At 47.1% G+C, this 16,692-nt stretch overlaps 1 protein-coding gene across 1 annotated transcript in view; it reads right to left on the minus strand.

The window, feature by feature from the left end:
• GPR139 (G protein-coupled receptor 139) overlaps positions 1-15,224 on the minus strand; it is a 49,482-nt gene extending 34,258 nt beyond the window's left edge. The window contains exon 1 of the mRNA XM_002826198.3: positions 14,802-15,224. Within this exon, the coding sequence (XP_002826244.3) occupies positions 14,802-14,928 (127 nt within the window). The 5' untranslated portion in view covers positions 14,929-15,224. The remainder of the gene's footprint in view (positions 1-14,801) is intronic.
• Positions 15,225-16,692: the final 1,468 nt, after the last annotated feature.

Consider the following 16,692-nt stretch of genomic DNA (forward strand, 5'->3'; position numbering starts at 1 on the left):
GCTGAAGGTTACCTTTTTCTTCTTGTTCGCCTCTGTCGGACAGCAGCCCAGCCCAGGCCCTTGTTTTCTCTCTGTTCAGGATTCTTACAGCTGACAGCTAGGTCATTAGCAGGATTCGCCCACTGCCCACAGCTAGGTCATTAGCAGGATTCGCCCCTGCATTAGCAGGATCGCTCTCCACTGTGCCGCGGGCGCTTCCCACAGCCCTCGAGAGCCAGGCACAGACGTCCTTGGTGTCTGAGAACATCATTATCCTGCTCATTTCTCTGGGCTGTCTATATTTTATGTGGAGACTGAAGGTGATGGTGGCTGGGGTGGGAGGAGGATGAGAGAGGGTGGATGTGAACATGACCTCTGAGCCGCACTCCTATTGGGTGCCAGGCCCTGTTCTGGGCACCCTGGTGATGCTCCTCTCTCTGCCCAGCACCCGTTAGAACCTTCCTACTGCCACAGCCACCTCCCTCTCTTTGCTAAGCCCCTCTCATCTCTACCATTTACTCTTTTCATAGCAGCCAGAGAGACTTTTGGAAAACCCAAATTAGATCACGTCAACCCTTCAAAGGGCTCCTGTGCCTTCTTGCAGCATGTAAGAAGTCAAATCTCAATTCCCCACCATCACCCACCTAGCCCAGCCTGTGCCTATCTCTTCTCCATCATCTCCTGCCCCTTCTCCCACTTTTTCATTGTACTCTAACCTCACTGGTCTTTTGTGCCAGCTCATTCTCACCTCTGGGTTACCCCGGCTGTTCCCTCTGCCTGGTATGTCCTTCCCCCTACGCCTACCCTGGCTGATTCCACCTCATTATTCAGGTCTCTGCTCAAACATCACCACTTTGGAACACCCTTTCTTGACCACCCAACCTAATGGAGCTCCCTATCACCTTACCTCGTATGGTCTCCACGGCACATGTCAGTATCCGAAATGGTTTTGTGTGTACATTGACTTCCCTGCCTGCTGCTTGTCTCCTTGCTTATGCAGGGACTTCTTCGTATTTTTCTTTGTTTTCTCCCACTGCCTAGAAGAGTGCTTGGCACATGACAGGGGCTCATGCATATGAGCTAAGTGAACACAGTTGATCTTATCACCCTCATTTCCAGATGAGGAAACTGAGGCTCGAAGAAGGGGAAATTACCTGCTCACAGTCTTGCAGCTAACAACGTTGCAGCACTGAACTCAAGCCCAGGTGTGCCCCATCCCTAAACCATTGTTGCCTCCATGACATCCTCTGCCAGGAAGAAGGGGTGTTCTGGAAGGGTCGTGGGTGCAGAGGGAGGACACAAGGCGGAACCATGGTCTGTGAGGGTCAGGAGTGTGGGTCCCTGATTCCTTTAAGGGATGCCCACCGTGACCGTCTTTATGACTCCAACCCTCTTATGCTCTCTCTCCAACCACTGCCCATTCCACCACATTCCAGGGAAGACACTGCTTTCTTTCAGGAGGCAGATGATGGTTCTTGTTGGCAGCTCCGTGGGGCTGAACTGTGGTGAGGCTGGAATGCTAAAAGTTAAAAGCTGCAGCGAGAACAGAACCATGGCCATGCTACACCTTTGGCTGCAGGGTGTGTGTGTGTTTGTGTGTGTGTGTGTGTGTGTGTGTGTGGTGTATGTGTGCATCTGTGTGTCTATATGCGTATCTCTGTGTGTGGTGTGTATCTGCATGCACGTCTCTGTGTGTGCATCTCTATGTGTGCTTCTGTGTGTCTATATGTATGTGTGTCTCTGCATGTGGTGTGTGTTTGCATGTGTGTCTGTGTATGCATGCCTGTGTGTGTGTCTGTGTCCGGGTAGAGTCCCCCAGTTGAAATGATGAGGCTGATCCCTTGCTTTGCACTTAGCTGAAAATAGGAAATGTCTGTGGCTGAAAAGCAATTCCCCCAGCTCTACCCGTGTTTGCCAAACAAGCGGGGAAAGAAAAGAAGTCACTAGTGGACACATCAGTTCATATTCTGTAGAACGTGTTGTCCCAACTCAGGGTCAATTTACCTGCTTTTATAAGGTGCTGGCCTCCTGTTTCACTCTGCTTGCATCTGGCACCATGCATCCCCCTTCTCCTTTTTTGGTCACTCCAGACACTCTGACCCTCTTGCTGTCCTGATATGTGTGTACCAGTGCCCTCCTGCCTCAGGGTCATGGCACAGCCTGCTCCCTTTGCCCCCTCCATTCCACTCTTTCCTTCCGTGTCCTTCAGATTTCGATCACTCCTTCTTGAGGGGAGCTTTCCTTGAGTTCTCTTGTCTGGGTCAATTTCTTCAGTAATAAGCTCTCACAGCACCAAGTAGCTCTCTTTCATGACATTTTCCCAGTTGAACTTTTACATTTATTTGGGTTTCTGATCAAGCTGGTCTTTCCTCTCTCTCTCTCTCTCTGTGTGTGTGTGTGTGTGTTGTGTGTAAATGCCAAAAGGGCAAAAAAATGGGTCTTTTTTGGCTCACCGCATACCTAGCATGGTGCCTGGTACCTAGCAATGCCAGGCCCAGAATGGATGGATGGATGGATGGATGTGTGGACGGATGGACGGATGGATGGATGGATGGATGTGTGGATGGATGGATGGATGGATGGATGGCTGTGTGGACAGATGGATGGATAGATGCATGGACATATGATGGATATATGCGTGGATGGATGGATGGGTGGATGGATAGATGAATTGATGGGTGGATGGATGGATGGATGGATGTGTGGGCGGATGTATGTATGTATGTGTGAATGGAGGGCTGGATAAATGAATCAATGAATGCAGGTGCATTGTCTGATTGTGCTCTCTGATTTCTCTTCTCATCCTTTTTGCCATGGGGCAAAATGAAAACACACATTTGAGGTTAAAATTCCTAGCTTCCTCTCATGTCCAGCAGGTCATGACCATCACTTAAGAAAAGCACAAGCCATTCTGCTTCCACTTCAGAGAAAAACAAAGATCCTGGGTCACCCATACAGTAAAATTCCCTCCCTTTGAATTGTGCTAGGATCTAAAGTAGTCACCTCCTCCCCACACCTGACCCTACCATCGTTACATTTCCCTTGGTAGAGGTGGAGGCAGGAGGCTGATCGCTTGCTTTGCACTGCTGCACTGCTGCAATGGCCAAATTGCAGCAATGGCCAAAGCACACTGGATTTGGAATCCCAGAGATTTGGGGTCAAGGCCCAGCTCTGCTGCTAATTAGCTATGTACGCATCCCTGGGGAACTTCCTTTCCCTCTAAGCCTCAGTTTTTCCATCAAGGGTATTGTAGGCCAGGTGCAGGGTCTTGTGCCTGTAATCCCAGAGCTTTGGGAGACTGCAGCAGGAGGATTACTTAAGGCCAGGAGTGTGAGATCAGCCTGGGCAACATAGTGAGACCCCATCTCTAAATTAAATATACTTTTAAAAAAGGACATTGTATTAGAACAGTGTTCCCCAGACTTTAGTGATTGTCCTACTGCAAAGGATTGAACGTGTTCCCCACTGAACTTGTATTTTGAAGTCCTAACCCCCAATGTGATGGGATTAGGAAATGGGGTTTTTGGGAATTGATGAGGTCCTGAGATGGAGCCCTCATGAATGGAATATTGATTCAACCATAGTAAAATAAAGCTCCAATTGACTGGGTGGAAAAAAAAAAAAAAAAGGGACTCCAGAGGGCTGTCTTCCTCTCTTTCTCCCGTGAGAGGATACAACAAGAAGTCAGGAATCTGCAACCTGGAAGAGGGCCCTTCCCAGAGCCTGACTGCTCTGGCGCCCTGATCTCAGACTTGAGGGGCACGAAAAGAAGTCACTAGTTTATAAAGCCACTAATTTATAAAGGCTTCAGAACTGTGAGATGTAAATTTCTGTGGTATATAAGCCCCCTAGTCTATGGTACTTTGTTACAGCAGCCCAAACAGACTAAGACACCCACCAACTTTGTGATTTTTGCTGCATTCTTGTGTCACGAGTACTATCATTTATTTAGCATTTTGTTTGAAAGTGATTTGCCTTTTTTTCCTTAAATTTATACTTTATATAATCGTGCTGACCAATATAAATGTGAGTCACGTATATAATTAAAATTTTCCTAGTAGTCACATTAATAAAGTAAAAAGCAGGAGAAGATAATTTTAACAATATATTTTATTTAACTATGTACATCCAAAATGTAATTTATGTAAACTATTGATGAGATATTTAACTTTTTTTCATGCTAAATCTTCAAAATCTGCTGTGCGTTTCATGCTTCCAGCACATATCTCTATGGATGATAAATTTTCATCGGAAGTCTCTGACCTCTATTTAGATGTCATAAAATGTATGATTGAAAGAGTAGATTCACATACTCAAATTGTTCCAAGTATACAGTTATTTTCTACTAACTGAATTGAGTATGCGATTTTAGTTGTAAATTAATTGAAATGAAATGAAATAAAAAATTCAGTTCCACAGTTGCACTAGTCAAATATCAAATGCTCAGTAGCTACATGCAGCTAGTGGTTATTCTATTGGACGGCACATGTATATAACCACCCCAGATCACAAATCGGCCTCCCTTCCCAGTTGTAAACAGGAGGTAGTCTTAAATAGAAATACAATGACAATACAAGAGGCACATTAAACTCCAGCTAGGTGCTGCTGCCTGCCAAGGTCTGGGCCCAAGGCCTGCTCTGTGTCTGTTCAAAAGAGAGATTTAAACTGAGTGCAGTGGCATGTGCCTGTAGTCCTAGCTACTCAGGAGGCTGAGATGGGAGGATCACTTGAGCCCAGGGGTTCAAGGCTGCAGTGAGCTATGAGTGAGCACTTCACTGCACTTCAGCCTGGGCGATAGAGTGAGCCCCTGTTTAAAAAAAAAAAGAGGGAGATTTAGCACATATTTAAAAAGGTGTTAAACATACACTAGCACCAAGCTGAAACTTTCCCTTTGATGGAATCAGAAGGATTAAGACAGCTGAAAAGAGATTCAATGCTACAGACTCGTACCACCTAAAATAATCCTGTATACCAACAAAACAAAGCAAAAATATCTAGGCAATCGTTCTGAGCTCTAAAATCTCCCAGCCTCTTTTTCCTTTACTCCTTTTGCTTCCTTCTAAGAGACTGCTAGCAGTGTGATTTCGTAAAAAGTGAACTGAGACTTGGGAAAAGTAAGTTCCGGTTAAGACTCTGCTATTCTGTATAAGTACATTCTCACACTGCTATAAAGACATACCCGAGACTAGGTAATTTATAAAGGAAAGAGATTTAATTGACTCACAGTTCCACATGGCTGGGGAGGCCTCAGGAAACTTACAATCATGGTGGAAGGTGAAGGCAAAGACAAGACCCGCTTCACATGGCGGCAGGAAAAAGAGCTAGCAAAAACAGGGAAAACTGCCTTACAAAATCATTGGGTCTCATGAGAACTCACTTTCTATCATGAGAAAAGATTAAGCACCCCTTAATCTAATAATTTTCCACTAGGTCTCTCCCTAATCCGTTGGGGATTACAATTCAAGATGAGATTTGGATGGGGACACAAACCTCAACCATATCACATTCCTAGCTCTGCAAATCCCTCATTTCATAAAATTTGGATGTTTGGACTCATAGAAAACACAGCAGCCATTACTGCTCACACCTGTAATCCCAGTACTTTGGGAAGCCGAGGTGGGCGGATCACTTGAGACCGGGAATCAAGACAAGCCTGGCCAACATGGTGAAACCCTGTCTCTACTAAAAACACAAAAAATTAGCTGGGGATGGTGGCTGTAATTCCAGCTACTCGGGAGGCTGAGGCAGGAGAATCACTTGAACCTGGGAGGTGGAGCTTTCAGTGAGCTGAAATTGCACCACTGCACTCCACACTCCAGCCTGGGCGACACAGTGGGACTCTGCCTCAAACAACAACAACAAAAGTTAAATAAGTTAATGTGTTTGAAGTGTTTTGAAGAATTCTTAGCACACAGTAATGGTTAGTACCAGACATTGTGCCCCATGCAACCCTGAATTATCTCATTTCAGCTACACCACGAACCCTGTGAAAAAGGGATTCTTATGCCCATTTTGCAGATAGGAACACTGAGGCTCAGAAACAGTGAAGCCACTTGCCAGAGCCCCATTAACAGGAAACGACGAGGCTGGAATTTGAACCCAGGTCTGGGGACCACAGAGCCTACATCCTGATCCACCATGCTGGCAGGTTCTAAGGACACTTCCTGTTCCAAAACAAAATGGTGGATTTGTGTTTCAAGATGTTGTTAGCATGCAATGTGTGATATTTTTTGGAGCTCTTTATTCCAGCTTATCCCAAATCCCTGGTTTCATGGGTTGGCATGCTTTTCCACTTTAGCCACATATTTCTCTGTGTCTCCATCCCTGTTTTCCCTCGATCCTCCCTCTAGATTCTTCTTTTTTTTTCTCCACCTGCTGTGACCCCATTGGTGTTTTTTGGTGCTTCTTGCAGCTTTCCCAACCCCTGAGTTTGTGAATTGGCAGCGTGGTGGGCCATATCAAGCCTGCAGATATGTTTGGTTTGGCTCACAAAGTGCTGGCTCACATAGTGTTTTTGAAATTTTTGAATTAGTTGCCAACATGTGAAACAACGGACATTTAATATAAAAATCTGGATTTCTAGATTTTTTGAACAACTTGGCAACACTGAACCACCGGCTGGAAAGCGGAGTGGCAGTGGCACTTTCTAGCTCCCTCAGTCCCTGTCTTTCCTGTTGTGGTCACTCCCACTTCTCTCGACCTGGTCTGAATGTTGGTTATCATTGAGGAGCGTTTGCTGCTGTTTTCTTATATGAAAGCTGAGAAGCAGTACTGAATTCTGCCCTGTCATTTCTTCACTGTGTGACCTTGGGGAAGTGTCTCAAAGTTCTCACCTGAAAAATGGGGGTAATACATGCCTCAAAGAATTGTCAAAGAATCATAAGTTAAATGAGGCCAGGCGCAGTGGCTCACACCTGTAATCCCAGCACTTTGGGAAGCTGAGGTGGGTGGATCACTTGAGGCCAGGAGTTTGAGAACAGCCTGGCCAAAATGGTGAAACCCCATCTCTACTAAAAACACAAAAAAATGAGCCGGGCATGGTGGCGCATGGCTGTAATTCCAGCTGCTCGGGAGGCTGAGGCAGAAGAATCGCTTGAACCTGGGAGATGGAGCTTGCAGTGAGCTGAAATCGTGCCACTGCACTCCACACTCCAGCACGGGCGACACAGTGAGACTATCTCAAAAAAAAAAAAAAAGTTAAAAAAGTTAAAAAAGTTAAAAAAGTTAAATAATTTAAAAAAAGTTAAATAAGTCTTTGAAGTGTTTTGAAGAAAGCTTAGTACATAGCACTATAAGTGTGTTAGCAATTATTAAGAGAAATAGTTTGTTTTTTTGTTTGTTTTGTACATCTGTCTCTATAACTGAGAAAAAATAAGAGATGAGGAGAGCCACAGCCTTTCAGAAAAACAGCAGAGAAGCATGATTCTTTGGGTAAGTGAAGCACTTCTTAAAAACTAGACTACTTTGTTCATTTACATTATCTGACTGCTCTGTTTAAATATTTGAATTCAAGACACCTGGCCACTGTCATTTCATGGTGCCCTCTGCAGGGCTGGCATTGGCTATCACCATTTGCCAATATGTTTCGGATCCACATGGAGGTTCAGTGGCAGGACCCTTTCTGTTCATGATTCTGACTGCATTATCCAGGACAACCTTGCTGGTGGTGTTTGTCGGTCTCTGCCAGCTGTAGCTGAAGGCCATTTCGTGTTCTGCACTGATATTATTTCTAGGAGTTTCACTGAATCACAAGCAACTCTTTTAGGGGGACAAACTCCCTAGGCTTATGATGGAATTGATTGCTTAATCCATTGGATCATTCTCTTCTAGTTTGCCAGGGCATGTTGTTTCATTTCCACTTTGAGTGAAATTGTGGATTCATGGAAAAGACCTATGCACAGAGTGATGTGTGGCTACAGGGCATTTACAAGGCTTGAGCACGTGGACATGTTAGACGATAAAACAATGCGAGTTACTATTTGCCGAGCTCCTACAATGTGCGAGGCACTGTGAGAAGCCTTTGCATATTTTATTTCTAATCGTCACAGCAACCAATCCAGGGCACAGAAGGTTAATAGCATTTATTGAACTCTTACTCTATGTGAGAGTGAACACGTGCCAAGAATAGTGCTAAGCATTCTTGTAATTTCATTTAATCCTCAGAACAGCCCAATGAGAGAAGTATTGTTATTCCATCTCACAGCTGAAGAAACTGAGGCTCAGAGAAGGTGAGAAATTTGCCCAAGGTCACAGATTAGCAGTCAGGGGCACAGGATTCAAACCCAGTCAGTTTGACTTCAGAGACCACTGGGCTTAACTGCTAAACTCAACTGCTTATTTGCTTGCAGATGGGAAAACCAGGGCTCAGAGAGGTGAAGCAAACATGGTTTAGATACAGAACTTCAATCCACACCCAGTTCCAAAGCAATGTATTTTACACTCAATCTCACAAAGCAAAACTAACATGATCGTTACAGAAACTAAGCAGGAGCGAAAACTACAAAAATGCTGTACTGGATCCCAGCCCAAAGCCAGCCCAGGCAGCCTCCAGCATGGCTACATCATTGGTCTATGCTCATGTCCTGTCCATGGGGCCATGTCTCCAACTACAGCAACATAGCAGAACCTGGCTCACCTGGGCCTTTGAGAGACCCATTAATAATAACTCGGCCAAGGTCACACAGTGAGTTACTGCCAGAGCAAACCTGGAATGATGAAGTGCTCTTTTTCTCACTGCTATAACAGGAGTCCTATGGTCAAATATGCCTAAGGATGAGCCATGCAGGTTACAAAGGTCAATTAGGCACGCCATTAGGGACTATTCAGAATTGGAGTGCTGGCTGGGCACAGTGGCTCTTGCCTGTAATCCCAGCACTTTGGGAGGCTGAGGCGGGTGGATCAGCTGAGATCGGGAGTTTGAGACCAGCCTGACCAACGTGGAGAAACCCCGTCTCTACTAAAAATACAAAATTAGCCAGGCGTGGTGGTGCATGCCTGTAGTTCCAGCTACTTGGAGGCTGAGGAAGAAGAATCGCTTGAATCCGGTAGGCAGAGGTTGTGGTGAGCCGAGATTGCACCATTGCACTCCAGCCTGGGCAACTAGAGCAAAACTCCATCTCAAAAAAAAACAAAAAACAAAAAAAGAATTGGAGTGCCTATGTGCTTTTGAAAGGGGCAGCCAACCAAGAAACTATGATTCAAATACACAATGGAATACAATACAGCTGTATAAAAGAATGAGAAAGCCATCATGGATGATTAATATATTAAGTGGAAAAAGAGTAAATGTGGGGCAGTGTGTATAATGTGCTCATTTTGGGGACAGTGAAAAAAAAGGGAGAGTTGAAATCCATAATTCATATTTTCTCGGATATGCATGAAGATACCCTGAAAGTATACATAAGAAACTAAAACACTAATAACAGTGGTTACCTCTGTGATGGTGGGTTTGATAAGTGGTGAACAGGAGAAAGTGATGGAAGGGAGACTTTCCAATGTGTGCCTTTTTATATTTTTAGGCTTTGAGTCACATGAATATCATTATCTATTTAATACAAAAAAAAAAAAAGAAGAAAGGAAAAATAAAATAAAGCAAGCGGCTATTCCTCAGCTCAAGAAAATTGCTGTCTTCTGGGCATGTGAATCTAATGTCAATTCTTCTGGTGTTTTTAAGGGAACTTGGAAATCTATTTTTTAAAATTTCCAATTTTTAATTTCATATTATTCACTGGTAGTATATAAAAATACAATAGGTTTTTACATACTAACCATGTATCCTGCAAACACGCTGAACTCACTTATTAGTTCTTAGGAGTTTTTTTGGTGTGGAGTCTGTGATTTTCTAGGAAGGCCGTTGTATCATCTGTGAACCGAAACTACTTAATTCCTTCCTTTCTGTATAAATTTTATTTCTTTTTCTTGCCTTATTGCACTGGCTAGGACTTCTTCCAGTATGATGTTTAATAGGAGTGGTGAGAGCAGTCATCCTTGCCTTGTTCTAGATCTTAGGGAAAAAGCATTCAGTTTTTTCATCATTAAATGTGTTGTAAGACGTAAGTTATTTATAGATGCCCTTTATCAAGTTAAAGAAGTTATTTTTCTTTTCCTAATTTGATGAGTTTTTATCAAAAATCGATGTTAAATTTTGTCAAGTGCTTTTTCTGCTTCTATTGAGATGGATCATATGCCTTAAAACATTTTTTTTTAGTTTGTTAATATGATGAGTTATACTGAGTGATTTTCACATGTCGAACCAGTGTTGTATTCCCGGGATAAACTCAAGTTGATTCTGACGTGTTATTCCTCTTATATATTGCTGGATTAGATTTGCTAATATTTTGTTGATGATTTCTGTGTCTATGTTGATGAGGAACATTGGATTGTAGTTTTCTTTTTTTGTAATGTCTTTGTCCAGTTTTGATAAAGCTGGTGTCACAAAGTGAGTTGGGATTTTTTCCTAATTTTTAAATGATGAAAAAATAACTTATAGAGTGCTTACCATGTTCCAGGCGTTGTGCTCAGTGGTTAGCCCATTTAGTCTTCACAGCAACCCTACGAACTGTAGACTATTCTTATGATCACCCCCAGTTTAAAGTTGGAGAAACTGAGGCACAGACTGGTTAAAGTCACTTGCCCAAGGTCATATAACTTGTAAGCAGCACAGCCAGGACTCAGACCCCAGAGGTCCAGCTCCAGAGTGTGTCCTTTTAACCTGTTTATTCCATTTTCTCTCATTAGAGATGTTTACAAGGTAAAGAAAACATATCGGCAGGCCTCAGTCCAGCTGACATATCACCAGTTTTCTACTTCTAGTTGACAACAATGGTAACTACCATGTGTCAGGCTTATTTACTATCTGCCAGGCTACAGACTCATCATCTGCCTTCATCTTGCACCAACTCTCAAAGGCAGATGTTACAGATGTTATCATCCTCACTTGGCAGTGGTGGAAATGCACCCTTCTGCTGGGCGGCATGCAGTTTCAAGCTATCATCTCTTTCCTCACCTTGTCTTTCTGCACATCCATGGCACTCTTTAGAAGGTAATTTTTTTTAAATCTCTCAAATCTCAGTTTAATTTCACACTGCTCCTTCCTTATCAAGCTGGCCCACCCATCCTCCCTCTCACTGTCTTCTCCCAGGGGCTCAAGTTCATCATTTTCTCCTGCATTGCTGTCTCTTTTGTACTGTCTCATTCCAGTTGGCCCAATGAGTGTCCCAATCCTTCCTTTTTGGCTCTGCTGACTTACTTTGTGTGTCTTGAGAAGTGAGAAACATCTTGCTTACTTAAAAAGGAGGAGGAAAGAGGGAAAGAGATGGAGTTTTAGGAACAGGTGGGACACTGATTTTCTCCACAGAGCACAGAAAGGAGGGACAGAGGTTAGTTCAAACAACTGCCTGGCAGTAATGAAGGTGAAGCCATACAACAAAATTGTACTGTTTGCCTTATTGCACTGTTTAATAAGGCAGCATGTTTGCATGCTGGCTTGACTGTGAGACAGTAGATAAGATGCTTCGTTTTTCTGAGTCTCAGTTTGTTCATTGTAAAATGAGTTCAAAGACAGGTATAGGTCGCAGAGGTGTGGCAGGGATTAAGTGTAATAATATAGGTGACAGAGATCCAGTGTAGAGAAGGCACTGAATGAGGAATAAGTGCTTTTCTTGGACAAGGCACTGTGCTAAGCCATTTTTACGTAGATGATCTTATTTCATATATACCACCTGTGTGGGTAAGAGGTACTACTGTTGCCCCCATTTTGCAGATGGGGAAAATTATGATGAAGAGAGGTGAAGAGTTCTTAAGTGGCAAAGCTGTACCCATATTTCACATTAGAATTCCTTCGATCCTACACCAACCAGTTAAAAATTAGACTGTCTGGGGCAATTCCCTAGCTCTTCCTCCCAACCTAGGGACTGAAGGTAGTCAGAGACATCCACCACTTTCCTGTGACACTAGCTCTGCTGTTGCTAAACATTCAGGTGCTCCCCATCCATCCCTCAGTTCCCACCCACGTCTCCAACCACTACTGCGAGAATTTGGGAAACTTGGGGTGAGTCCACTGCCAGGAATAGTGATTCAATTAAAATCTCAGTTTTCAACAATATGAGCAAGACCTGCGATCTGTTACTCCACACCCAGGAAAGCTGCGTCTCCCAGTCAGTGGTGGAGTAATGAGAGTTTGCTAATTGCTGGTGGCTGGGGAAGGGAGGTGATGGGTGGGGACCACTGTGGTGAGCTCAACACGTGGAGTTACATGCTGACCTGAATGCTTTCTTCTGTGTATCTCAGTCCCTCCTCTGGTCACTGGTGGGGCTGAACAAGTAGACCCCCCTCCTTACAACTTGATCGACTTCATGATAACTATGACTGCAGCAGTGCAGTGTCAATCAATGAATGTCAGGCACCAAGGCGAGTGTTTCACTTGTGCCATCATCTGCAGCAACATCCTTACTTGTCAACACCACTCCAGGGGATAGCTACCCTCATAATTCCCATTTTACAGTTGTGGAAACTGAGGCACAGAGACATGAAAAGCTTGCAACCTCACCCCAGCAGAACCTGGATTAACATTCACTCTTCATTGCCAGGACATGCTTGTCTCCCTTTACGGTTTTAAGAGAATGACTTAAAGAATTCCCCTTTGAACCAGCCTTGTGGGCTATTAACAAAACTGCTAACAGACCAAGACTTTCGGATAAGCTTGGCCTCTCCAATCATTCTTCTCTAGGTTGCTTGGTCCTTACGCATTCATCTGCTGTCTTTGGAATCATGCGCTTGCATTTGGGAGCTCCTGGAACTCAGAGACTGCATCCTAGGAGTCTTTGTGTCCTTTTGACACCCAGTTAAAACTTGGCATACCATAGTGGCCAAAACTATTAGTTGAGGGTATGAAGACATCAACAACAGCTAAATACTAATCCTAGCTTCATCCTTTTAAGTTCCCAAACTCTGGGCTAAGCCTGTGGCTAGCACAGTGCCTGGCATACAGTAGATGTCAATGCTGTGTGTCAGGAAGGCCCTAGCTGGCATAGGAGTTGGGATGTGAAGGTGCAAGGTACCTTGGCTTCCACCTTGAGGTCTTTGAAGGCCTAAGCTTTTCCTCATTTTCTCCATCCTCTTGTCTGTGCTTTGAACTCTTGAAGGGTCAACCTCTGCTTGTCTTTGTCTCTGTCCCTTAAATGATTTCATTAGAAAAGCCTGGGATAGTGAGTGAGTGAGTGGCTACCTCACTCAGTAGAAGAGGTGCAAGGGTGGGTGGATTGTTGGGGGACATTCTGATGGGAAGGCTGAGGGAGAAAGAGGTTCTGACACTTTTCCGGTTCAGCAAGCATCACCAAATAACCAACCTTCTTAAAAACTCATTTCCCAAAACAGTGCTCTGGGGAGAGAAGCTCCAAAGGGCTGAAGGGGGGAGGTGGAACCTGGACTGAAATTAATCCCAGCTCAAGGTGCTACCACCCTGGCAGGGCAAGTCAGAGGCTGAGCTGCTCTCCTAGAGCAGCCAGGGCGACTAGTTAGAAATAAAAGCCTCATCACTGGCTTGGGGAGAGAGGCTCACACATTAGTAAACTTGCGCTTTCTCATGCCTGCCAAATTTGGGAGGGGGGATTTATTGAAACAATCTCATCAGGGGCCCTGACTGCCAAGTTGAATGTTTGGGAAAGGAAATCTCAGCCAGGCTCTCAGAAATCCAGCTCCCAAGTTCCCAGGATCGCAAGATGCTAAGGTTCGCAGACTAAGAGATGACTAGGGAGATGATGCTAAGATTTTAGGCTGTACACTGGATTTTTTTTTTCTCTCTTTCTCTCTGCTTCTTTCAGTCCCTCTCTCCTCTCTGCATGCAAGTAATCTTTAGGAATCTATCTGCCACCGAGACTGCCTGCAAGGAGGGTCCACCCAAAGCTGGAGCCCCAGGAAAAAACCTTTCTCTCTCTCTCGCTCTCTCTCGCACACAGCCCAGGCAAGCACTCCCTCCTTCTCGGCAGCTCAGCTCTCTTCAGGAATTCAGCACAAGTCTCAGCCACACTTTGGAAAGGACATTAAGATGTGGGACCAGCCAGACATCCGCAGCAGCCGTAAGCTGCCCAGGGTGGGTAGACCTGGAGGCCAAGTCAGGGGGCCAGGCATGTACTCAAGGGGACTGTGACCCCCTGAGGTGGCAGCCACCGCAGGCTGCCCTGTGTGTCTCTGCACCCTTGCCCTGGCCAGGGCATTGTCCGAGAGCCAACCCCTGATTCTCCTTAGCCAGCTGGGAGACCCTTTTCTTGCTAGGCATTCTTTTTCCATTCCAGTGCCCCCCCGAGCAAGAGAGTGCTCAATGTCAGGGTCTCCAGCTTCATCTCGTGTCAGGCGGGGACACGCAGAGGGGCAGAGGTGCCCCAAGTGGGGTGGACGTGCAGGGGCCTCGGGAGAAGGGAAGCCTTCACGAAGCCTTCTGTCCAGAACATGCAGTCAAGCCAAACACACACAAAGCCCTCTACGCCCCCACCCCATGAAAGCCGCCCCCTCCAGACGCGCGCACAAATGCACCTTCGAATCCGTGCTCACATGCCCAGCCCATCGCCCGCCGTCACAGTCATGACACACACACACGCGCGCACGCGCGCACACACACACACACACACACACACACACACACGGTCCCCAGCTAGGGCACAGCAACTTCCTTTCCCCCCGTGTGGAAATATCCATAGTTGCCCTTAAAGCTTAAACTTTTTCCGAGGGGGCGCCAGGGAACGCACGGGGGAGGACGGGGGATTCTGGGTAGCATTGCCCGGCACTCGGGGTTCCTGGCTTCCCTCCCTCTCCCCCACGCCCCTCACCTGGTAAACCGAGGCACAGCAAGAGGCTGTAGTAGACCACGGGCACGAAACCCAAGCCGCAGGCCGAGCCGGGGGACCACCAAGACAGCGAGCTGTTGGCTGCGAGGTGGGCGTGCGTGTGCTCCATGAGCGCGCCCCTCGCTCCCCTTGCCGCTTCGCGCCCGGCCTGCCAGCCCGACTCTGGTCGCCGGCTCGGTGGTGGCGGCGGCGGAGGCAGCAGCAGCTGGAGCAGCAGCGCCTCTCTCCCCGCAGGACTGGCTCCTACCCTTGGCCGTGATCCCCTCTGCTCGCTCCGCACCTGCCCGCCTGGAGTCCTGGCTCAGCCCTCCCTCAGGGCGCGGGGCGCAGGGTGCGGGGCGCGCAGCGCGGAGCCTCGGGAGGGGCTCCCGGAGCCCGTCTGTGCGCCTCCCACCTCGGACCCGCTCCACTCCCGCCTCAAAGCCGGGGGGCTGGGACGCAGCTCCCCGCAGCCAATCAGCTGCTGCCTGGACGCGGAGTGTGTGTGGGGTGGGAGGGATGCGGAAGAGGAGGGGGTCCCAGCCGCCTCGCTTGGCTCCACTTTCAGGGGGGAAGATGCAGTTAGACCTGGGAACCCCGAAGGAAGACCAGAGTGGAAAACAGGATACCCCCCATCTCCAACCCCGAGGGAGGGGCGTGGTGTGGGTAGGATCTGCCTCTCCCGCAGCGGCTCCTCACTGCTCCAGCGTGTCCTCAGTTTGCCTTTCTCCACTATCCTCGCAGCCACCTCTCTTGCCCCTCGCCAATGCTTCCAGTCCATCTCCAGATAGAGGATTCTATACCTAGGGCAAAGAACGGGGGAAGGGGTGGGGCTGTTGGAGCAGCGAGGATGCTAAAGCGTTGTCGGTCTTCCTGGACAAGGGAAGCTGAGCTTGCTGGCTCTGGAAAGAGGAGTGCTTGCATCCCTGTGCGTGTGTGTGGCGACTCTGGGGGTGGCCGCCGGTGAACTGTCCCCTAACTGGAGTGCGTTTGAAGAGGATACAGACTGGCTAAGAGAAGCCCCCACTGCATGCCGCTCTTCAATCAGGAATAAGGATGTTGCAGACACTCAAACACGCACTCGCCCACGCTCACACAAAGACACACAATACCCAGGCATGCGGTGTACTCACACGCTCACTCAGGCACACGGATGCCCTCCCGTCCCACACCCAGACCCTTGAAAACACGCAGGCATCCTCATCACCGTGGACAAGACCACACTCACAGGGTGCTCCAAACATACAAAAACGCACGCGGGAGTCACGGGGGCTTGTCTAGAGTGCTTGAAGGTTGTGTGAAGGGTAGCATTGGTAAAGCAGGTGGGATTCAAACAATATGTGGGTGGGTGGTCCTTTCTCCTCAGGGCAGGCAGGTGGAGGGTTCTGGGTGTGGCCACCACAGACTTGAGGAGAAAGGAGGGAGAGAGAGAGAGAGAGAGAGAGAGAGAGAGAGAGAGAGAGATAGTGTGTGTCTGGGGCTCAAGAAAATGAGTGTGACAGAGTTAAAGATTCTGCAGGAATACCCCAGGAGCAGACTGTAGCAGCTGCCTATGCAAAGAGCTGTGATGGGTCTGAGAAGCCTAAGACCCCCCGCCCTCAAACCTCCCACCCCCGCTGCTTCCCAACGCCCCTCACCCCTCTATCACATCCATTCCTGGAGGCAAGGAACTGGCTGAACTTTCCCCAGCCTCTTCCAGGTCTCCCAAGGTGGAGCAGACCCCTGGCCCTCAAGACCAGCAAAGAGCATGTATCCAGTTCTTGTCTTTGTTAGGGGTTACCCCAGGCAGGGATGGGGGACACTCTAGGGCAGAGTGGAAATCTCCAAAGCATACAGAGTCAGGCAGTCTGCATAAGGGGGGCATCTACTGGATCTAGCTGGGTCTGTGGTAAGC

This window comes from Pongo abelii, chromosome 18 (genome assembly GCF_028885655.2).
Source record: "Pongo abelii isolate AG06213 chromosome 18, NHGRI_mPonAbe1-v2.0_pri, whole genome shotgun sequence".
Lineage (NCBI taxonomy): Eukaryota > Metazoa > Chordata > Mammalia > Primates > Hominidae > Pongo > Pongo abelii.